This window comes from Gossypium hirsutum, chromosome A07, assembly GCF_007990345.1.
Source record: "Gossypium hirsutum isolate 1008001.06 chromosome A07, Gossypium_hirsutum_v2.1, whole genome shotgun sequence".
NCBI classification, from domain to species: domain Eukaryota; kingdom Viridiplantae; phylum Streptophyta; class Magnoliopsida; order Malvales; family Malvaceae; genus Gossypium; species Gossypium hirsutum.
The window spans coordinates 3,684,943-3,710,681 of record NC_053430.1 but is presented as its reverse complement, the minus strand read 5'-3'; the positions used below and the strand labels follow the sequence as shown (position 1 = coordinate 3,710,681).

At 29.7% G+C, this 25,739-nt stretch overlaps 2 protein-coding genes across 2 annotated transcripts; both read right to left on the bottom strand.

The window, feature by feature from the left end:
- Positions 1–7,756: 7,756 nt before the first annotated feature.
- On the bottom strand, positions 7,757–10,629 carry LOC107956583 (ACT domain-containing protein ACR2). The gene is made up of 8 exons (XM_016892194.2): positions 10,380–10,629; positions 10,222–10,290; positions 10,068–10,119; positions 9,885–9,999; positions 9,735–9,802; positions 8,657–9,340; positions 8,469–8,573; positions 7,757–8,331 (listed from the first exon to the last, which is right to left on the bottom strand). The coding sequence occupies exons 2-8, from the start codon at positions 10,287–10,289 to the stop codon at positions 7,957–7,959; spliced, it is 1,467 nt and encodes a 488-aa protein (XP_016747683.2). The 5' UTR covers position 10,290; positions 10,380–10,629; the 3' UTR covers positions 7,757–7,956.
- A 5,497-nt stretch (positions 10,630–16,126) lies between these two features.
- LOC107958571 (vesicle-associated membrane protein 711) lies at positions 16,127–19,595 on the bottom strand. Its single transcript, XM_016894381.2, has 4 exons — positions 18,156–19,595; positions 17,166–17,356; positions 16,652–16,815; positions 16,127–16,510 (listed from the first exon to the last, which is right to left on the bottom strand). Exons 1-4 carry the CDS (start codon positions 18,370–18,372, stop codon positions 16,420–16,422), a joined length of 663 nt encoding a protein of 220 aa, XP_016749870.1. The 5' UTR covers positions 18,373–19,595; the 3' UTR covers positions 16,127–16,419.
- Positions 19,596–25,739: the final 6,144 nt, after the last annotated feature.

The following is a 25,739-nucleotide window of genomic DNA, read 5'->3' as shown; positions in this document are numbered from 1 at the left end:
TCTAAAATATACTAGGAATCCAATGATGAAAACTAACCCTTAATTCTTATAGATCAAATTCTAGATTGCTGAAATGTAATTTACATTTTATATTTTCCCCTATTTTGAAAGTAATCCATTAATACAATGACACCCTTTTACATCGCATTAAAGTGAATGTTACCAACATTTAAAAGATAGATATATTTCATTTGCATTGCATTTTTCAGAGAAACATAAATAAACATAAAGAAGAGAGAGAAAGAGAAAGCTTCATCTTCTTTAAGTGGTCCCTTCAAGAAACGCTATTAAATCTTCTCATTCACTTGATTTCTATTCATCATTGATAGAAGCTTTTATCGTAAAATGAGAAAGAAAATTATTCAACCTCAATATTTTTTAGAGAAGTTTTTAAAGTATTATTTGTTGGATAGTTGATTCACCCCACAACATTTAAAAGTATAATCTTTTGGTGGGATTTTTTCTCATACTCTATTGAGAGCCAATTTGTCGTGAGCGATTACTTGAGGAGATTGATTCATAGAGTTAAGAGCACCTCTATCGGTGGCATCTGTAAGACATAGGGGATAGGTGTTAGTCTAGGACAGAGACGAAGTCATAAGGTTATTTTTGGGGGCCAAAATTAAATTATAAAATTTTAAATAGGTCAAAGTACAATGTTATCTTTGTATATAGTTGTTAATTTAGAATTTTAAAGGGATTAAACTAAAAAATTTCACCTTTGAGGGAGACAAAATGAATTTTTACTATTAAACTAATTTATAATTTAAAAAACTTTAAGGGATTAAAATAATAATTTATCATTTGGATGAGCAAGACCCCTGCCTACCCTTTAACGTCGTCCTTGGGATAAGGCGTATAGGCTCAAGTTTATGGTTTGAGTCCCCTAGCGCATAGGTCAAGTAATTTACATAATTACACTCACACCTTATATTAACTCATATAATTTGAGTATTGTAGATAGCAACAACCAACACATTCCCAACACTATGAACCTGCCTCCATGAGCTAGCTCAAATCTCATTAGCTCTCGACAAAGCATGAGAGACAAAACCCCACCAAAAGACAATATCTTCGATTGTTAGGGGATCAATCAACTATTCAACGAATGATATTTTAAAAACTTCTTTTAAAAAAAATAAACCTTCAACAAAAATATATTTATGAACTCGTATTAATTCATTTGTATTAAAAAAAAAACAAGTCAAACCCATTTTCTTAATAAGAACTAAGAATTTTTCTTTTTGGTAAAAAATAAATTTTATCTTCATAGATAAAAGCTTACGTTGATAGGGTTCCTAATAACAGATTCCACCAATAAAAAAATATTACATACTATATAATCTAAAATTTAATACTACATAAACAAAAATCTAACGTCCTTAAAATAATATAAAATTTCACAAACAATAAAATTATATAATATGAAATCGAACTCGATCATTAGATTTGACAAAAAAAAAACATCACAATAACTTCACTTTGACAAAAAAAAACATCACAATAACTTCACTTTTACTACAAGTTTATTAAGAGGTAAATGTTGGCCACGAGTTTTAAAGTTGTTCTATACCCAAAGTAAAAATCAAACTTTTGACCACGAATTAAAATAGGTAAGATCCTTATATTTCACTTAACTCTCGTGATTATTTTTAATTGTTTTTTTAGGAGCCAAACGGCTTTGATGATTTGTACCAACCAGCTAAGCTAAAAATAATAATAATTAACGGAGATGACGGAAAGTATTAGGTTGAGTAATAAATAAAACAAAACACAAATTGAATAATACAAGGATGATTTACAAAAATTTTACCTTCTAGAAAAAAAAATTGTTTCACATTTACATCATTTTCCTTGCCACAATTCATTTTAATTAGACAAGTTTTTCAAAATTGGATTCAATTGGTCACATCAATTTTTCTCGATCGATTTATTTAGTTTAATTGATTAAATTATAAAAAACGGTATAAAAATAAAAGGTAGGAAAAAAATTATTTAACCGAATATTTAAACTTGATTTGATTGGCCTATATTACTCGACTAATTCTTGATACAACCAATTTAATTAACCGATCAAATCTGATTTTGAAAACAATGAAACTAGTGCTGGAACTTAGTACATTGGCTTGGTTTTTGTTTAAAATTAGTATATAAACTGGAACTACTTTTTTTAAAAAAATATTTTCATCTTTTAGAAAAAGATATTATTTGAAAAAATAGATGCTTTTTTGTTTTCATTATATTAAATAAGAAAACCGATCACCTATTTTTATGAGTCTTAACTTAATTAGTATGGTATTGTTGCCAGTGCAAGAGGACGTAAATTCAAGTGTGTTGAAGCGCATTATCTTTTTATTTATAGATTAGGGAGGGACTATGAATAACTTTAAGTATTGTATAAAAAAAAAGCAGATATGATAAAAGAACCTATAATATTAAAAAAATATTTAAAATGGAATATATTAATTATTGATATTCCTCGGTACATGGCATATTCTAGAGAGTTGTTTATTTCATTTGATTTATTAGAGTATTTTATGGAACTACATTTCAGTCATGCTCTTTTGGAGTAAGAAACTAAAATAAAACTAAACTATGGCAACGATGAGATTGTTGTTTAAGCATCATGGAAAGTGTGACCCTCCTTTCTCCAAATCTATGCCTCCTTGTTCTCTTTTTGTGATAATTCATTAGGATTTATTATGATAGATGTTTTGTAATATGCATAAAAAAATTAATTTATATAAAAAAATATGTTTCAAGTCCTTATATTTTTTATGTATCTGGAATCACTCTCTTTACTTATATTTTTAAGAATTTAATTTTTCCACTTTTCAAATTTAAAAATATAAGTTCAACCGTTAATTTTGTTAAATTCGATACTGTGGTATTTTAAAATAAGAAAAATACTCAGTTAATAGTGGGGTGAAGTCAGAAAATCTTTTTGGGGAGGGACAAAATTAAATTATAATTTTTTATGAGAACTAAGATACAATTTTATCAGTATTTTTATAAGGACTAAATCCTAATTTTATCATTATTGGGGCCAAAATACAATTTTACTATATATTAACTTATAACTTTATAAATTCCAAAGGGTTTGAAGGGTAATTTTTTCATTTTAGGGGGATGGGTCCCTACTAGCCCATCGATGTCGCCCGTGCCTAGTAGCCATATAACAACAAAGAAAATAACATTGTAATTAGGGATAAAGCCAAAAAAAAATAATTTGGGGATGGAATTAAGTTATATATTTTTACGATAGTAAAAATCCAACATCACCATTTTTAGTAAATTATTTATTTATAAATTTTTAAAGAATTAAATTAAATTTTTATCATTAAGAGATCAAAGTCAAATTTTACTATTATTAATTTAAAATTTTATAAATTATAAAAGAACTTAAAAAGAAATATCCCACTTTAAAGAGGATGGGTCTCCTGCCAACTCCTTTCTTTATCTTGATTGAACTTATATTTAATAAAATAAATTTATTTTAAAAAATAAAGGGATTAAATTTTAATTATGTAATACTTTTTTTTATATGGCGTAATGGGATGGTATTTAAAAATTGTTAATTGCTTATCTTCATGGTTGGTATATTACATCAAAGGCCACTCAGCTGGAATGTGGTTACCAAATGGCAATGCATAATATGGTAGGTGGCTATTAACTTTTCCACTTACAAGTTGCAATTATTTTATTATTCTTTTATACGAAATTGCAAAAGAATTCTCTTTAGCATTCCTATTTTATGGGATCAATATAGGTTAATTGCATAAAACATCTTCAAATTATTAATAAAATTTTAAATTAGTCTTTAAAATTTTAAATGTTTCAATTGAACCCTTAATTTAAAGTGGCATTCGAATCAAATCCTCCTATCAAGTTAGTCGTAAACTTTGGTTCTAATTGCTAATAACGCAATTAAAAAATATTTTGTTTATGTGTTTGAAAAGGAGATCACGTCAAATCCGTATTGGTAGTTAACGCTAAATATTACAACTGGCCTGACTAAAGGATATAATTGGAACGATAATTTAGTTTGGGGATTCAATTGGAAAGTTTTGAAGTTCAGGAGTCATTTTGAAATTTGACTCATAGTTTAGGAATGCTTGATACAATTAATCATATATAATATGATAACCTGTCCCATCTCTATTAGTATTAAATTGGTCAAAGTATCCGTTAAGCTCCTCTATCATAACGATTAAATCAAATTAGTCCATATAATATTAAATGAATTAGTTTAGTTCCCATACTATTAAAAATAATAAAATAAAATCATATTTTAATAGAATTAATAATTATTGTTTAGAAAATGACATGAAAATTATTATTTTTCATTTATAATTTAATTCTAGATAAAAGATTTCATTTGTAAAAACTATAAAAGCTTTCAAAATATTATCTCTATTAAATAATAAATGATATTTTTTAAACAGAAAATATTATCTGTCTTAAAATTTAGTCTTATTTGATTTTTTTAATGATATAGAGATTAAATTAATTAATTTAATAGTAAAAGGACTACTTTAGTACAGTCCCTATAATAGATGACTTGTCACGTATTTTCACCATATTAAATTTGATGGTTTTTGGCCAAAGTTGAAAAAAAAATCATGTCAATCACGCTACTAATTTAATGGCAAAACTTATGTAGCTTTCAAATTAATTAGGGTTGGATTCTATGTTTGTAAATCTATTTTCCCTTCCAATTATTTACTTGTTTATGTTATTTGTTAAGCTTTGTTTGAGTTACGATATTCAAACGGTCGGTTCGACTATTAACTGGATTATATAATTATTTAACTGTTAACCGAATTAAATTTAAAAAAATAATTGTACTGAATTTTATATATTTTTATTTTTAATTAAAATAATTATAAAATATATAAAAAATACATAATATATGTTTTTGTCTTGAAAGTTAACTGAATAAACTGAAATTTTATATCTTAAAACACTATATAATTAATTGAAATATATATTTTTATCTTGAAAGTTAACCAAATTAATCAAAATTTTATGTTTTGAAACAATACATAATCAGAAACAATACATAAATCTTGAAATTAATAGATAATTAACACATAATATTAATTATCAAGTTCAGTTAATTCAATTAATTACCCAATTTCGAACCAAATTAACCGATAATTGAAATTTCAAAAGACCATTAATCAACCTTCGATCACACTAAATTCGATCACTGATCGATTAACCGAATTAAATCGATTCGACCAATTAATTCAATTTTAACTGAAATTTAAACACTCTTAATTTAACCACCAACTTAATTAGAAAATTAACAAATGACTAACTTTTTAAAACAAAAAATAAGTCAATTTATTTAAAAAATAAAAAAAAATTCAGTGGCACAAAAATTTAAACTATTAACATTACCAACACACGAAAATTTAATTAACAATTTAATTTTGTTATTTTTTATTACTTTATCAATAATTATTATTTAAAAAAATCACTGCTTAAATATTTAAAATTTTAATATATATTTAAAAACTCACATAGAAAAATTGTTCCCTCTTGGCACGTATAATGGATCAGATAAAGCTCATAATAAAGACAACGTACCTTGAAATAATTCTTTGATATAAGCTTTTGTTTTTGCTTTTGTTGATGGTACATCTATCATGATTTAACAATTAGGTGAAGTATACTCTAGACCTATCTAATTCCATTCAGAACCAAAGACAAATGCGTTACATAAATAGTGAAGATCATGTATGTTTTATAGTGTCTTCAATTTTAATAAGCTAATTATTTATATAATATTTGTATATTCGTCTTATATTAATATTGTTTTTACCATATTTTAAATTTTACAAATAGTTAATATATTGTTTGGTATCTAAATTTAATTTTAATGTTTAATTTGACACTCAGATCAAACAATATCATGTGGTTTTATGAATATTTGACATGTATTGAACGTTAAATTTAAATTGAAATATTTAAATTAGACAAAAAAAACTTAAATAGTATTAAATTAAAAAAACTTTAATACCAAGTTTAATAATAAAACTAAATTAATTATTAAAATCAAATTTAGATATATTAAACCTTTTAAAAATATAATATTTTTGGAAGAAGTGAAGCTAGCAACGTATATTGGTTTGCTTGCCAGACATTTTAGTTCAAAGTTGTCTGCTGAATGTGTAACATTCGATCCTAAAAATGGGTCATGAATAAATATTTTTTTCATTCTTCATTGCTTTTCTTGTTTAATAATTTTTTTTTGAAAGTGTTTGTTTTGTATAAATTTTTTAATTTTGTTTATGCATGTATTGTTTTTACAAGTGATTTTAAAAATTATTTTGTCGTCATATTCTCGAGTTTGATAGATACTTAGTTCTTTTGTCAATTCTATCACCGCTTTGGACCATTCAAGTTGATTTTCTTATCATGATAGGTACTTATAATCAATTCAAATATATTGTACTTGAGTTGGGACAAAATCGATTGTTAATTTGTTCTAATGTTATATTAATGTTGAGGTTGAAGGTTTTGTATGTATTGTTATGAAATTTATTTTTCATCGTCCAATGAATTAATGATGGTTATTTCTCATTCAATGAATTAATGATCTTTCTTTCTTTTTTTTTTTAAAATCAATTTTTTGATATAGTGAAAACTGAGTTTTGTGGGCTAGTCCGAGGTTTTGTGTTATGTTGCTCTTCTTGGGCTTTTGAAAGAAGCTTGTCGGCTTGCGTCTTGTTTCCTTTTGGTACATTCAGTCTAGCTCATTTTTCATCTGCAGGTGTGTTCACTTCGAGATTCAAATGGACAATGGGTTACTAGATTTAACAGAAACTTGAGAGTCTGTACGATTAGTCAAGTTGATGGCATGCTATGATAAACTCAGGCTCCTTTAAATAGATGTTTATCGTGTTTAATTTTATAACATTTAATTTTATCGTGATTATTATTTTTATACTAATTACAAATAAATATACCACTTATTCAAAAGCACCTTCAATCTAAATTAGAACAAAGGATATACAAATGTTGTCCTCGAATATGACAATAGCGCTACTGTCCACATGCTTAATGGTAGGGAAGAGGAGGCTTCCAATTTTTCCATAGCAAGAAGTATACATGAGCTTAAAAAGAGGCAATGGACTACCATTTTGGATTACCCACCTATGGGTTTAGGGAATAAGCTCTTAAAAGATTGTATGGGATTACTTATATGTTTTAGACTGTTGTGATTTTTTTTAAAAAAAAATACCTTTAGTACTTCTTGATATCGATATCAAATAAATTAATTTTTCTAAAAAAATTAAAATAATTTAATCTTTATCAAATTTGAGAGTGAGCAAATTAAGGATAATTATTTATTGAATTAATGTTTTCTATAAATTATATCTAATTTTGATTGGTATAATAACAAATATATCTTTCAAAGTTTACACATTTTGTCAATTTGGTATTGCTTTAACAAATTTAACCCACAAAGTTTGTGTAAATGTTGATACAAAATTTGTTGAATCTTTTAGAATCAAGACCAAATTGACAATATAATAAACATCGAGGGCTAATTTTATTATTATATCAATCAAAATTATGTGTAATTAATTGAAGACATTAACACAGTGATTAGTTGTCTTTAGTTACTCACCTTAAAAATTAACATGAATTAAATTGCTTCGATTTTTTTATAGGGACAAATTTACTCGATATCAAAATTGATATCAAAATTGAAAGGGATTAAAAAGATTTTTTACTGAATTTTTTTAACCCAAAAAAATAAAAGTTTATTTTTATACACAGCATTTCATATGTTATATGTACAAATTTGAATCCTTAGCTTTATATATTTACATATTCCTAGGAGCGATTTCTATGGTTATTCACAAACGAACCCTGTTTTTTTATTTTTTTATTTACAATCCCTCTCCCTCCATCCAAGTGATTTTATTTAAACGAACTTCACTAATTGGTAGGGATAAAATTATGAGAAAAGCGTTGGATTTGAGACTTAAGAACGTCTCCAAGAGAGAAGAGTCCCGGCGACCTTTGCGGTGGCGAGCTTGACAGGCACCAACCTTGCTGACTGCTGCTGCCACCCCCACCATCGTTCTTCACTTCAAAGTCTATAACGTCGTCCATCTCTTTCTTCACCAACTCCACCACATTTGTGTCGACTTCATTCCCCAAAATGTCTTTCAAGTAGAAAGCATTCACTGCCTTTTCTCCTTGGGTTTTCACATCTGCTCTTACTACACTCAGGCCGTTTTCCCTTAGAACCCGAGTTATGTCCGACAATAACCCGACCCGATTCTCTGCACTCAGTTCTAGTCGAACCCCCTGATTATGATTCATTTGCCATCAGAGAAAATAATAAAATAAATGCATAATTACTTTTTTGGTCCCAAACTTTATAAAAAAATCATTTTAAAGTTGGAGGCAGATTATACCAAAAATAAAAGATTGTAGCATTATACCTCGCAAACCCGTCGCTCAATAGCTGCTTCCAAGCATTTTATAACCTTCTCTTTCTCACTTTCAGAACTCAAAGCGTTTCCGTCTACATGTCTTATGAAGTATTCCTTTATTTCATAACAAATGGTAATGCAAATAAGAGAGTTTAAAAGAAATGAAGCAAAAGTTGAAGAGAAAACTATTAATATACCTGCAAGGATCTGCCATCGCGGGAACTGATTGATGCATGGAAAATCACGTATTGCATATCAGTAAACGTACACACTGTATCAAACATGAGCCTGGGTCTATCTTTACATTCAATGCTGACGATGGAGTACCATTTTTCGTGACAGTTCTCAATTGATACAACCGTTTTTCTTCCTTCTTCATCACCGTCTGATCTTGGTGATGGTGGCGGCGTCATTGCCACAAATTCTGGCCTATGGAAATCACCTGCTGATAGCATAAGTTGGTGTAACCTGCGTTCCACATCGGTCATATTGGTCCCTTCACCAAACTCAGCTGTCTTGACTTCTTGTGGGCTGGCTATTTCCGACTCACTTTGGGTAGGTGTAGTTGTGGCTCGTAGTACAGTGGTGAGGTGGCCCTCGATGGTGGCAAGGCGGTGGGGATCGTCGATCGGGGTGTCGGTGGATTGATCGGAAATGTAGGCCACGCAAGCCAAACGAGCATTGTGGCTCCATGCATGTGCCTCGACAATGTTACAGTGGAGATCAGCTAAGGCTGCTGATATCTCCGAAAATAGACCCGGTCGATCGGTTCCTTTCATTTCTATAGCGGTGTGCTCGCTCAGTTGATCGGAGTTGAATACGTCATTGCGATAGGTCATGGCCTTCACCGTGTTTTCGATCTCTCTAACTGTACCTATGGCCTGTGTCATTAAAATTTTAAGTGAAAACTCTCTTTAGGTAGCATGCATACATGCCCTTTCAAATTAGTCCTAAACTTCGTTATAATTAAAATTTTAAAATAATCAGTATTGTACTAATAAATTTCTTCCATCAACCTAGATGTTAGTTTGGGTGTACCTACTATATTATAAGAACAACTTAGATGTAACATTAAAAGAAAGTTTAATTAGCAAACTGTTGACTAGGCTGACGGAAGTACCTCATTGATACAATAATGATATTTCGAGGTCAATTAGAACATTTTGATGTTTGGGACCAAATTAAAATCTCAGTTATAGTTTAGGGACGTTTATTGGAATTAATCCTATGAAATAATTAATAAACATGCAGGCATCGAACTCCTTCCATATTCACCTGCTGGATATAGTTAATTACATTTTGATCTCTGATTTTGTCGCCGTGCTCATCTTTAACATGAAAGACTGCAAATAAAAGACACCAAAATAAGCCCCCAATATATTGTATAAATGAATTAAATCAGTGAGAGGATTAATATATGTATACCATCCATGAACCATCCAGCGTCAGAGGAAATGTAACTTTTTAAGATGGTAAGATTAATATTTGTCAACACCTGCACCACTTCCAGGAGGATCCCTTGCTTGTTCACGCTATCTACCTGCACATACCATCCATAATCACAATACATACATACATACATGCATGCATGCATGCATGCATGCTTACCTTTATCACCGTGCATTCCTCCATGCTGTCATTGTCAATGCAAACTCTACATCTGAAAGGCAGCCAAGGTATATATATATATATAGGTTCATAAGATGGCCATAAGTCAAATAATAGTGTAAAAGTGGTTATATTAAAGGTATAGATTGCTTACGGGGGACCATATATTTTCTCTGGGAGATTATCAAATTCAGGATCAAAGTAAGGCCAACAAACCATCATGCTGCAAATTTATCAAAAAAATATACAACTAAAAACAACAGTCGACACAAACAAACAAACAAACTTGTAAGAAAAGCAAGAACAACTTACAGTACAAATGTAGTTTATAAATGACAGTGGAAAAGGGAAAAAAAAACCAAGCTGATAAACCAACCCAGTAATGGCGCAGATGGTCAGAGAAGAGGAACCGAAGGTGATTTCTTTCAGTCTTTTTTTTCTTTTTTCTTTTTGTCTTGTCTCTTTCTCTTTGAAGAAGAAACAAGGAAGAAGAACACCACGAGAAGAGAGAAAAGACAGCTTCGGTGTTCCAAATAGAAGGGAGGAGAAATAGGGGTTGGGTTTTTATTATTATGAGGGTGGTGATTGGCTTATGGTATTAGTAGCTTAGGTTAAATAGAAACAATGTGGAAACCTTAAAACCGAGTGGAGGAGATTGGTTTGAATGAATGCTTTGTGGAAAAGGGTGTGTCTGAGAAGGGACACGTACGAAAGTCAAATGCATTGGTGGTTTTAACACCATCTTATTGGAATCTCAATTAGGGAATGTTAGAATTTAATATCTTAATTCACGATTTAGCATTTAAGTATATATATATATAGTTATTTTATAGTTAATATATATATTTTAAAAAAATTTGTAGGTAATTTTAACTAATGAAAAAGCGTTTTTGGTTAATAAAGAAAAAGTAACGTAATAATTAAATTTATTTAAAATAAAAATAGAAAAGTGTAACATTAAATATTTAAATATTAAAAGCACTTTTAAAAAATAAAAATAGAAAAGTGTAACATTAAATATTTAAATATTAAAAGCACTTTTAAATTTGATCCATTGTCGATTATCAACGTGTTGCTATTAGAACATATCACATGTTATTTTTAAAATTTTTTAGTATTATATATTATATTGATTAAAAATTAAAAAGATTAAATATAATATATAAAAAAATTTAAAAATAGATTTTTTTTAAATTCTAAAATATATAATTTTAAATTTTAAAAAATCAAAATAATATATAAAAATGAATATTGTTATAAAAAATTTAAAAACAATGTATTTATATTTCAAGTAATTGCAAAAAAAAAAAACTTGAAATTTAACTACCTTTTTAGAGCTTTATAATTATATAAAAAATATTTTTAGACCTTTTTATTGTTTTTTTACAATTTTTTTACATGTTTTGTAATAATATTATTAGTTTCAACTAATTTCTTTTCAATTATTATATTTTTTGTAAATTTTATTTTCATAAATTATATTTCTTTCTAGATTTTATAAATATTTTTATCAAGTTTTATATATTTATTTAATTTTTTATATTTTTAAATGTGTATATATATTTAATAAAAGAAAATATATATATATTTTTTACATAAAGACGCAAATTGACTCTTCCAAAAAATGGACTACAAAATATAATGGAAGCATACTTTAGGTACCAAATTGAGAAATTGAGTGTACTTTAGATATCAAATTGGGACAAAAAAAGTTTAAATATCAAAGTGGGAAAACAAGTATACTTTAGGGGCCAAATTGTGAATTAAGTCAATTTATTATTCATTGAATCATAAATGATATATCGGTTGATGTCAATTTTACATTCGAATTTGAAAAATTTTTGGTGAGCCCGATGCCTGGAGTAACTAAGAGTCTTGACCCCTTAAAATAGGAGATTTATGTTTTAATCCCTTCAAAAGTTATAAATTTATATTTTAATATATCGTAAAATTACATTTTAGCTTTTAAAATGATACAATTTTGATTTAATTATATGAATCTTGACCCCCTTAACTTCATTTTTAATGATATGACATAATATAATTTTACGAGTGATCGTGTGTGGAATTATAGAAGATTATCGGTAAATCCAGAGGCAATTTTAAGGGGGGCTGGCATGGGGCCCGACCCCCCTAAAATAAAAAATTATCATTTAGGCTCTCTAATTTTTTTAAAACTTTAAATTAGTAAAGGTAAAATTACATTTTGACCTCTTAAAATTATAAAAATTGGATTTAATCCTTTAAAAATGATAAAGATATAGACTATAAAAAATTAAAATTTCATTCGTACTGGCTTCGCCCATGGCTAAATCAAATATAAATCTTTTAAATATTTTATCTAATTTGAATTGGAACCATCCTGCGGTTTTTGTCAAACCATTAGCACTCTTAAGTCGTTTTGCCTACGCCGAGATGGTATCAAACCCTCCATCTTAGCATCAACAAATGGTGTAGAGCATATTCGTAGATCGGAAGAAAATAGAATCAATAACACTTTATTACTACTCTCCAGAATGACATAACAGCCTCGTACACAGGCACCTTAAGCATTAGGAGGAAGGGGGTAGTATTTTGCCACTCGCCAAGCCAAGATTGATCTTCCTAAAGGGGAAGGGTTATCTTGACGTAGGTCTGCTTCTGGCCTAGATCAACCTAAGTTAAATGGAGTCTCTACCATCCTGATTAAAAAATCAAACATGAAACTTCATACACCTTAAGATTCATAGGACGAAAAGAGCATTTTTGAGGTCCTTATACTCATTATGCCTAGCATTGAATAGACCGGGTATTCACCCTATCAATATCTCAAATCAATGATGGGTTCGATTCGGATCTTGCCTAAACGGCACCCGAATCGGACCGAACCATTTGTCAGGCTATTGTTCTCTTGTTTTGTTCCTTCAAAGTAATGGAGTAAGACATCGATTTCTCAAAAAGATTAATTCTTTTGATTGCATGATAGACTTCCCCGAAGGATCAGTCACCCAGGCAAACCAACCCTCCTCCAAAAGGAATTGTGCTATGCCCCCCAATCCCTATAAAGCGAAAGAGCTGCCTGGTGATCCCTAGGTTGCAGCATGTCCGGTCGTTAACTCCTCCCGCCGCTGCCGCCGTTTCTAGGACCGGCCGACGCCTCACCTGCACAGGTACCTACGTAGTGTAGTGTCGGTCGCACATTCAACATAGCGTTCGGACTCATGTGCCTTCCAGAACCAGAGGTCTTCGAGCCTGCTGCGTACGATTAGCCAGCCTTGCGGCGACAAAAGGATTAGACGTCCCCCCATGCTACGGTTCCCTGCGGTCCGAACCCGGTGCCGCATTAGGTTAGGGGGCTGGGCGAAAATAGCTCCTCCGCATCCCAAAGCGCACTGCCCTCCTAGGCGCGCAACACTAAGTAATCTAAGCCAACCCACATTACTGACTAACGGACCATAGAAATAGAAATAGAATAAGTGAAAATTTGCGGACCGCAGGTCAAATTCCACCATGATCAAAGGTCAAGTTGGTGGTATTTAATTTGGATCGAGAAGTCCAAGTGTAGTCGAAACTCACAGTGATATTTAGTCGGAAGACAATCCCACGATTGTTATCCCACTGAGTCGCCATCTTCTTATATATCAATCCCCAAGCTATAATCAGACCCTAAACTTCATGATTTATTGGCATGATGTTTCAAAATATAGCCATGAAATGTTGAAGTTGAATTTCCTGGGTAGTTCTCAATTCATCAATTATTTCTAAAGAAAAAGGTTGTAATTAGAAGAATCAAGGAGTCAGTGGGTTATAAAGTTCTCAAATCTATATAAAATTTTTATTCAACTAAATTTTTAAAATTCGGTGACAGTTGCAATTGGAAGACCCAAACATCTTATATACAGAGGAAACATATATTTAAAATTCGTAAATATATCAATTTGCACACCTTTACAGCTGTAAATGTATCGTAAGATCATTCAAAGTTAGATTCGAAAATAAGCAGGGAATGCATCCTTGAGTTGGTCGAAGCAAATTTAAGTATATTCATTTCATTTTTAATGGATAAGCTCTAAATCATATCAATTTTTCATCTCATATAAAAGAAATATGAGAGGAAAAGTAAAATGCAATCCAACTATTATTTAAAGAATCTGCTTAGTCAAGAATATGCTTCCGATATGGTTGTTGAAATGGAAATGCTTATTACATATTTCAGCCCTCATTCACTGTACAAGTCCAATATGTGACTAAAGATTAACATTTATTACAAAAATACTTTCCTTCTGTCTTTGACATTGTTCATTTGAATGGCTTCCGTGTCCATTAATAACTTGTAGAGCATTGCTTAAATTCAAGCTACGAAGCCCACCACAAGTTAATGTTACAGATCAGTGCAAAACATTGCAAATTGCTGTATCAGAGGTTTTTCTTACGGCTCGTCATTGTTTCTGTTTGTAGTAAATCATGCAATGAAGGATCCGAAGAAATTAAAAGAAGTAGAACAAAGTTGTCGAGCAACCTACATTTTAGATTACTTAATTTAGTATCAATTTGAACCTTTAGTTTAATCAAATTACATTATTGAACATCTAGTATTAATAAATTCAGCCACTTTAATTAATTCTCATGAAAAAATTGACTTAAAATTGGCAAGTGACCCAGAACTAATTTTGTTTAGAAAATAAATCAGATCTGCATAATAAATCCACTTTCACAAAATTAGATTGAATGTGCTAGTAATAAAAAAATTTAATGAAATTAAAAGAATATGAATTACATTAAGGTTGGTTTTCAAAAGGTTCTGGTTTACTTAATAGGATGCATTTTCCAGTGGAATGATCACTCCTATTCAAGATAACGATAGCTTGAATCCATTTCAAGGAATTTTTAAATAAGTATGGTTTAGCTCTTCGCATGAAACACCTGAGGGAAGCTGCAGTGCATTTTGAACAGAAAACACGATGTAAATTCGAGGTGATTGTTCTTGATTAACATCAAAGAAATCCCCTCACGATATATACTACCTCCAATAGTGTAAAGATTTCAAGCGCAGGCATGTCGACCGACGGACCAATGGCATTCATGTGTATAACCCAGTTTATTGTTTGGAACACTTAAAAGCTTGTGAGTCTCAATGTACTCGCTTAAAATTTATTGAATAAAAGTCAGATTGCATTATTCTTCTAGAAATATAAGAAAAATTCAAAAAGTAAACTAATCATTTTGTTAAAATTTTCTTCCATTTCTATTATTACAAATTGGTTCACGAACGTTGGCATAAAATACATATTATACGTAAAATGTCTTTGTCCGGTTATTCTGTCAATCATGCCAATTTTTAACAGTACAAATAGATGAAAATTTTAATAGAAAGAACCAATTTGCACTTTGACCTAATATATAAAGATTAATTTATCTATTTTTGGAGTAGAAAGAACAAAATATAATCTGATTCATAGTATAGGAACCTCCATAACACTTTTGCCAAGGTCCTTATATACAAGGAAGAATGTTTGGTTTAGGGAAGCTCTTTTCAAACAAGTTATTTCTGTAAGGAGGGAGACAACCTTAATATATAAAGGGTGAGGGTAAAGAATTATCTAGGAATCAAAACCAAAGCTGATGTCAACAAAAAACTTGAATTCAAATATTTTTGCCACTCCATTTAGTCAACAAGACAGCCTTTTTAATTCAACTGATCATTGATTGCAGGTAAGCTTGAAGCTTTGAGACGGTCAAACTTTGAGAAACACCACATTTACCCCTTGGACATGTAATTTCATAATTCATTTTCATAATTTGAAAAACCGCGGCTGCCCTTTCATGAGAAAGGATGTTTAAAGATCATGAAGAAAAATAAAGGGACAAGTCAAAATTTAAATATCAAACTTGTTGCATTTTTACAATCTACAGCTTTTTTGAGTGAGCTCCCATGATGTTTGTAATGCATGTAACCAAAGGGCATACCTTGATAACAAGCAGTTGAGTTCGCATAAACATTTGTAAACAACTTGCACATCAGTCTAATGTTGTTTGTATAACTAAAAAAACTTCAAAAACATACAAAACAGGAGTAGCAATGAAGAAAAATATAGACTTTTAACCCAAAAGTAAACACACACACACCATAAAGTTCGAGTAATCAAGCCATGTCTTCAAAACAAAACCAAACAATTTCGAATTCCTAAAGAAACATGGTAACACAGGAACAAGCATAACATTTCTAGCTCTTCACATTGAATAAATAAACAATAAAATCAACTCAACTCAACTCAATATAAATATTATATATAACTAAAAACAAACAAATAAAACTATAAGCAAGAGGAAAGGGGGCAAGTACCGAAGGAGTTTGAATCTCAAGCTCTTGACCTCATTTTAGGCATGAAGGTAGTGTGATCCCACGGCAAACAAAAGCCAGCACAACATAAATAATTATTAGGAGGAGGATTATTAGAGCAACCCTGCAATGTGCAAAGCAAGTTAGTGAGATATAAATTCATCTAATCCTAGTACCTCTTCTATTTCCAGGAGCAAATTTACAAAGAATGCTAACTGTTCATGTAGACATAAAAAAGTGAGGTTAAATGGTTCAGAAAGCATACGTAAGTTTGACGTTTCTCCACCATACTGTGTTTCTAAAACGGCGAGTTTGCTTTCGGAAGCGAAAGGTATTTCCTTGCATGTTGGCAGTTTTGTCAACCAGCAATTCTAACCGATCACCTCTCTCCAAAACTTTATCAATATTCTCTATCATTACGTTTCTCACCTATTAGAATACAATAAACATCATGAGAGCATGGTCTCAAAAGAAAAAGAAAACAAAACATGTAAGTTGAATGCCCTTGATTGAAAAGGCAATAACTGCAGGTGACAATTAAATCTAAGGATCACCTTAAATGTGACATGTTAAATGGTCTGTAATAGAGATCAAAAAGGAAAATTGATATTCCATGTGATGCAAACAACAATATAGTTAATCCTTGAAGTAGGTAAAAGTTCATCCTTGTGCATTCAAATGAACACCACTGTTCTCGGATTGAACACGAAAAAGAACCTTTTAATGAGAATCTAGAAATAAAAGAATTGATAACCAGCTTCAAAGAATTTAAAACCTACCTGACTCATTTCACCTTTTAGTCGATTTATCCTATCAGCATTAGGGTCACTCGAGTAGTATTCCATTTGTTGACTCAAAACCCTTGAAAATTCATCATTCATGCCATAAGGAAGGGCTGAAAAGACAGCTCGGCCATAAGTCCTCACAAATCTCTGATGAATGTCTTCAAGAAATGCAAAAGGAATGCGCCCTGCAAAAGATAAAATAAACACATCCGCCATATTCAAACAATTTATTATCAGAAAAGTTTGGACCATAGATTTCTTAGCAAGAAGAGAAAAAATGGAAAAGCACTCGCAAACCATGTTTCTCTGACTTTTCATTTTCTTGACTTACTAGAACACTAGTTCCAAGTCATATCCAGACATGAGGGGATATGAGACTCCAAATACATAAAAAGAAAAGTACAGAAAATTTGAATATATCTGTATTCAGCACTCACAGCAGTTTAAGTAACTTAGCTTACAAACCAAAACAAATTCTAGCTAAAATTCTCCATATGATTAGTAGAAAATCATAAGACTGTTCTGAAGAACATAAATATTCTGTTTGCAACTCAGCAATAAACACCAGAAGGGATCCTTCAAAATCAGAAGATGAGCAACAATTGCTTGGAACATAGCATTATCCATTGCTATTATTGCTGAAAAGACATGATCAGGAGGAAAAATCCGTTTTTTTTTTTTTACCAATTTTCAACTTCTAGAAAATTTAGATTGCACTTTTGAACTTCAAATCAAACCCTAGATCGTCAACCAAGCATTAAACTTCACTTTCTTCTGAATTACATAGTATTTATCTCCAATTTCCCTTTATTTCAGAACTTGAAACAAACAAATAGTACTTAGAAAAGTAATTGAAACTGAAACACAAGCGCATCGCATCAATCTAATATAGCTTCACTTTCAGTAGAAAAGAATGGAAACTAACTTTCACAATAATTTCCATTAGAAAAAAAAAAGAAGAAGTGAGATAGGTTATTGACATACTTCCGGCACTTTCGTCAGCCATACAAAGAACGGTGAGTCCATCGGTGCGTTTGACGTGGAAGATGTACCGATCTTGTGAATACGAAACGTGAGAGTCGTTTTCTCCAGGTATTTTCTCTAGAATCTGCCTGGCAATCGCGCTAGCGTTCGTAGACGCCGCCGTAAACTCCGCCAGCACCACCGATCCACGCGCAACCAGCGCGTATAGTATCGCCATCTAAAAATTCAAAACCTTGGCTGATATATCAAAAAGACAGCGGCTCTTTTCAAGCTAGCTGCTCTTCTCCTCCTACCTAAGAATGAACTTCCTTCCTTCCTTGCTTATTCTTATTCTTATTTTTTTTATTTTTAATTGATTGATTTTGATAATGATTGAGCTGTTAGGAATTAGATAATCCTAAAAAAACTTAAAAGAAATAATAAAAAAAGCTTTCTTTTTCGTTGTCTTTCAAACTTCGAATTAATTAGCTGGCTGATAAAATTTAGGTTTAAAATATGCCTCCAATACTGATTTTTTAAAATTAACTTTTATATATTTAATTTAAAAATTAAAATTTAATTGATAACATTTGATATATTTTTTTTTAAAATTTGAATATATGATATTTAAAGTCTTAATTTTAAATTAAAATTTAATTAATAATATATATTTAAAATTAACAAAAATTAATTGGATTTTGGTTTTTAAAATAAAAAATTAAAATTTTAAAAGTATATGTTTAAAGTGGGGGGCTGGGGTAAAGGTTTTACATTGAATAATTGAAGCTGTAATTTTTGGCGGAAAAAAGAAAAGGTGAAAACGGAGACTGACTTGACTGATTCGGTTTTTCAACGAGAAGGAAATAACCCACGTTTGGCGCTTTATTATTTGTTTTCTTCGCCTGTCTTTCTTTTATTGTCCTTTCTAAATTATACAATAACATATAAAATTAAGGGTAAATTCCCGGGGTGGTCACCCAACTTTTGGGTACATTCTATTTTGGTCACTAAACTTAAAAACTCAAAAACTTTCAATTTCAACGCCAACGTTTTCAAAATTTAAAATTTAAGTCATCCTGAAATAATTTACAAATTTCATCACTTTGATCTTAAATCTAAAAATTTAACTAATTTAATGAATTTTTCTCTGAATTATATAATTCCATTTATTGAATGAATTAATAAATTTATTTTTTAAAAAAAACTTTAACTCTCAATGTTTTACAAATTTGATCATTAGTTCTAATTCTAAAAAAATCAATAAATTTAACCTCAAATAATTTACAAAAATTGTGAATTTAATTCTAATTCTAAAAGTAAAAAAAAAAAGGAAAATATTTTTAGATAAAAATTATTTAAAAAAAAATCTAAAAAGCCATGTTGAAGAGGAATTTGGTCTATAGAGGAAGGCTCTCCTAATTCATTATATAGCTCTCCATGGCGAAGGCCAGTAAAATTTACCTGCAAAACGAGCAGATAACTTAAACTCGAAATCACCAATCATTCATCAGATGAAAATAGAATCTATTAAGTTGAACTATATACATGTTAATAAGATGTTTCTTAGTATTTCTGCTATTATGGCTTAGGGTTGAGGAGAAGTGGAAAGAGTTGCAGACTGAAATGGCTAAATTATCAAAAAACAGATGTTAAGCGTGGAAACCTTACTCATTCCTATTGTCATCATTTAAACAAGATAAAAGGGTGGGTGGTCGGGTTGTCAAATTCACACTCTATTTAAACTGAAGGTTGGGCCTAGGCTGATTGAAGTGCTCCAATCTAAATATATGTGACCATACTATGGTGTCTAATCTTCAGAGTAAGGGCCCTCCTTGTTGCTTTTGACTTTTTAAAAGCATGTTTTTAAGGTTAAAATAATGTTAAATAATATAGGTAACATTAAAGTGTTTAAATTTCGATTAAAATTAAATTAATTAATCGAATCGATTTGGTGTAATTACATACATAAAATTTTAATTGTGGTTCAAATAGATATATAAAATTTTAATTGTGATTCAAATATATATATTTAAAGAAATAAAAATATCACTTTTTTTCATATTAGATAAATATAATTATTTATGTATACAATATATATACATAAAATGATGTTATATCGATAATTATTTCAATAATTTGTGAAAATAGAATCAAATCAAATTTTCATGTGTAAAATTGCACAAAATCATAATTTATGTATAGCATTGCATATTTGATCAAAATTCATATATAATTTTAAATTTTATCTCTATAATTAAAAAATTAAAAATTAGGGTTTTATTTATTTATTTTAGCATTGTAGATTTCAGTATTATTTATTAAAATAGGTTTAGAGAGAGATTTTCTAAAGTACATTTTATATTTTGGAGGAGTAACTCGACACTTGTATGTGTTAGTATAAGTTTTTCATTATTGAATTTATTTGAGATTAAGGAGAATTTATTTGAGATCAAGGAGGGGATAATGAAAGAGAATGTTAGTTGACAAGTTTGACTTAAGAACTCGACACTCATGGGTGTAAAGTTATACTTTATATATTGATTCCCATTAATGTTCAATTTAGATTGACTTTTTTTACTTCTTTGTTCCTTATTATTATTATTATTATTATTATTATTATTATTATTATAATATAAAAACGTTTATATAGTGTTATCTTAATTAGAGGTGAAATTAGAGGGCTGGTAAGGCTCAATCTGTCTAAAATAAAAAAAATTTTATTTAGGTCTTTTAAAATTTTTAAAATTTTAAATTAATAAAGATAAAATTACACATTGACCTTCCCTAAAAATATAAAAATTTGATTTAATCATTTAAAAATTATAAATATATAAATTATTAAAATGATGAAATTATATTTTTGCTATAGTAAAAATTACAATTTAATTTTAGCTCTCCTTAAAATTTTTTATTGATTTCGCCTCTAGTCTTGACACTTGTTTAATTCAAATTTAAATCGTGTGATCCTCACTTCACATTTAATATTGTATCAAAAAAAGCTCTCAAAGGGAAGAAACTCCTAAAAACTTGAGAAATTTTTTGACAACTTAACTTTGTTATAGATGAAAGCATAAACATAAATAAATAAAAAGAAACGATGGTATGTGAAATTGTTGAAAAATTTTCAAAATTTGATAATTCAAAACAAAATAAAGGAAAGATGAAAAATTAATTTTCCTTGGAATGAAAATATTTCATATCTTGAATTTACTTGAAATATATAAGTCTGAAACTTAAATTTTAAGTAAATTAATTTAACCAATAAAAATAATAAAATATAATTTAACAATGGATGCAAAAATAGCAAAACCCCCCATAGTAATTGAAATCGTCTATGTAAGGAATCGCAAACCCTTTTAATATACCCGCCTAAATTAATTACCCTAATTTTCTCAATCCCCAAAATCCTTGATTTTGCATGGATGAAGCCAAAGCAATTCTTAATATTAAGCTTTTTGATGGTAATGGAGAGAATAAACTAATTTGGCATCCAAGTAGTAATGGTAGATACTCCGTTAAAGGTGCTTATAGAGCCATGGCTGAAAGAATTTCGAGATTTGGCCCATATAAGAAAATCTGGAAGTCCTCCTTACTGCCGAGAGTGTGTCACTTTGCTTGGAGTCTTTGTTGTGACATTCTACCTACGACTTCTAATATTGCGAGACGTTTAAATAGTCCAGACACTAGCTGTAAACGTGAGATGCTTGCTTTGAAGGACTGTAGTAATGCTAAGTTAGCATTGCTAGCTTGTAGGTTCCCTACCGAGGTTATGGAATCTGAAACCAGTAATGGCGTGGATTGGCTGGAATCAACGACCAACTGCATTGACAAGGAGCAATTCCATCTTCTTTTATGATGGATTGGGGGTTTATGGAATGTAAGGAACAAGGAGATTAATGGTTTAAAGAAGCAAACGGTCGGTAATCTAATGAACTCCATCAAAAGCTACTGGGATAAATTTAGAAAAGTGAATAGCTATTGGTCAGCGCTTAAATAGGCTTCTACTATGCAAAAATGGAAGCCTCCTCCTCCGGACTTCGTTCAAGCGAACTTCGATGGGAGTTTTGATGGTGAACTAAAAGCTGGTGGAGGCGGCATTTTGATAAGAGACTGTAATGGATTTGTGTTGGCTTGCGCACTTGTTAAGCATGGGACGGTCACTAACCTCGAGTCAGCAGAGGCTTTGACAGCAAAGAAAAAAAAAAGGCTCTTGAATCTACTCTACAAACTAGGTATCGAAGAATTTGTTGGAAGGAGATGCACTCCGGATTATCAACAAGCTGCAGGAACTAGGGGAAGACTTTTGAAGTGTAGGACTAGTTAATTACATCAAAATTTCAAAAAGTTGTATTAAATCAAAATAATGACCTGTGAATAATAAAGTTACCTTTATATAGACTAGTATTTTGGGCCTAATGTGCAACTATACCCCTCAACTTAGTTCTTACTAGCTAAATGAAGTATAATGACTTATAAACAAATCTCAATATCTTTCTTTAAGAATTTGGATTTGGTTCTTTTGAAATCTCTCAAAATTTTCAATAGATAATACAACATTAATAACTCAATTAAAGGCCATCGCCAACTACAACATTTGAAAGGCTGGTATACAATGTCGAAACTCGTCGACTCAAAGATGTAATGTGATGTTGCCATTAGGGAGAGTTTAAAACAATGTTATACTCATTTCTTTTAGTCAATGTTTTGTTCCATTGAGTTTTCCTAGTAAAAGTTTTTAATGACTCAGCTTGTAGTGAGAAATTATGTGCTCTCTTTCATTTATAAGGTTTTTATCCCACATAGTTTTAACTAATAAAATTTTAATAAGACACATTTCAATGATAGACATTCTAGAGAAATATTGTAAATATTTCACATGTGAATGTTCTTTCAATTTTCATAACCCAAAAAATTATGTGGATTACCTTTCAATTTTTAAAATTTCAAACAATTATGCCGATGAACTTTCAATTCCTAAAACTCTCATGAAAATTATGGAATACCTTAATTTTCTTATTTATGTATTTGTAATTTATGATAGTTAAAATCCTATAAATAAACAACATACATAAGTTTCCATCCCATCTTTTCTTATATTCTCTTATATTTATTGTTACTATTCTCTCATCTTTGTTATCACTACAATCTCTTTTTTAGTTTTATCAATGCATTTAGTTTTTCTAGTGATGAATATAGTTGAAATTGAAATTTAAAGTTTTCAAACCAAGACATCCTTTAATAAATTTTGTAACTTTAATTCAATTGAAATAGAGGCTTAATTAAGTAGTTCAGGATTTAGTATTATGATAATAATATAATCTCGATTTTATTGAAATTGACTTCAAATAATTATATGAATGAGTTTTTAATTTCTAAAACCCCAAACAATTATATCGATAACCTTTTAATTTCTAAAACTTTCATGGAAGTTATAGAATATCTTAATTTTTTTATTTATGCATTTGTAATTTAGGGAAATGATTGTATGAATCAGTGACACTACATCATCTGTATCATTTTTCATCTGTTTTATGTGAATAACGTGTTTGTTGCATATTTAAGATTTTTTTAGATGGATGATGCGTTTATTTACGATTAATGTAAAATAATAATGACGGTAAAATTAAATGTTATAAACGCGAGACAAAAAAATTAAACGCCACCCACTCTTTTGATGTTTTTTCTTTAATAGGAAGGCGAAAAAACTTTTTCCGATATTATGGTGGGTACATCATAAGACAGATTTTAATACCGTACTTTGATTTTCCATCCCTAACACCGGAGACGGTTCTTGTAACAGCCTAATTTTCAGTGGTGTCAGAACAGTGATTCGAGATCACTAAATCCGACAAATGAGTAGGAAATATTATTAATTTAGTGAGTATAAGTTAAATGTGAAGTTAGGAAAAATTTTGAAATACTGAAATGTACAAAATATATATATTAAAATAATTAGAATTGAAAACGAGGTATCGAGACCTCGGAAATTTTAAATCAAGTCATAAATATTTTTATAAATATTTATGGAGTGTTTTTAAGTTAGTATTAAAGTTTCGTCAAGAAATTTTAAAGTACTGATAGCTAATTGAACAAAAAGGACTAAATTGTATCAAATGCAAAATTGTGGGAAATGATTAAATAGCTTAAATGATAAAAGAAAGAGGGTTTAAAAGGCAAATAGACCCAAGGTCTATTTGGGCTGGACGGCAAGAGCATGAAATCACCAAGAAAATAAGGGCAAAATTGGAAAATTGCAAAATTTACTTAATAAAGCTAGGACTAAAGTGGAATTATCTAGATTTCTCTTTATTTTTCTGCATTCTCATCAGCAAAAACACCATGGAAGAGTTCCCTTAAGCTGGTTTTTCATATTTTTACTGCAAGTAAGTTCAATTCTTGATTATTTCTTGAAATTTTTGTGTTTTTGTGACTTTTACAACTAGGTCCATTTGTTGAATTCATTAGTTCTTAATTCTATGAAAGAAATTGAAAGTTTCTATGAATATGTGCTGGAATTATATGATGATTTTATATATAATTAGAACTTTAAATTGTTTATATGCTGATTTTATTGAAAGAATTGAATAGAAAGTGAATGTTTGGGACCTAAATTGTAAAAGAGTTTGAAGTTAGAGTTTTATGTGGAAATTCTAAATTTCAATAGTTATGAAATAACTTATAATGTCCAGGAAAAGTATTAATTGAGAAAATTAGTTTAATTGAGGGGTTAATTAAGTAAGGACTGAATTGTATGAACTGTGAAATTTGGGGCAAAATAAAAATCAACATTTTGCACTAAAACAGTTTTGGACAGCAGCAATAGTCTAACTTTTAAAAATCTCCAAAAATTGTATAAATCTAATTATAGGATGAATAAGATATGAAATTAAAGCTTATTGAGTCTAGTTTCTTATAGAAGAAACGGTGTAAGCAATGGAATTGTAAATCATGAGATATAATAAGTTTTGTGAGACAATGTCAGAATGATTTCGGGTTCCCCCGTTCTGACTTTGGAAAATCATCAAAAATTGGAGAAAAATAAAAGGGATTAAATTTATATGTTTAAAATCCTTAAAGAGTCTATTTTCAATAGAAATAAGTGGGAACATCATCCGAATCTCGTACGATGAGATAATTAATTCTTAGTGAAGAAGGGTCGGAACTGTCAGACAGCAGAATAGGGGCAACTTTAAAGAATAAACTGTACTTATTGGCTTAACAAAAAATTCTGAAAATTTTATGGTAATAAGATAAGTAAGGATAGTTTCAGGGAAAATTAGCGGATCTTAATTTTGAGTTCTGTAGCTTAAGATATAAATAATTTAGTGACTATGACGCAAATGGACAGTTTTGAATATACATGAGTAAATAGTGAAATTATTGATAATGTTACTTGTTGCATGTTATATAAATTAAGGATGTGGAATGGAGAGGAGGACGAGGAAAATATGTATGAATATTCAGCTAGCATGGCTAATTTGTATGTTTTAGGCTCATGGACTAAATTGAATAAAAGTAAAATTTTATGGGCAATTTTGCAAAAAAAATGTTAGAAATGAAACAATTTGCATGAAATGGATTATTTTATTATTTAAATTACAAAAT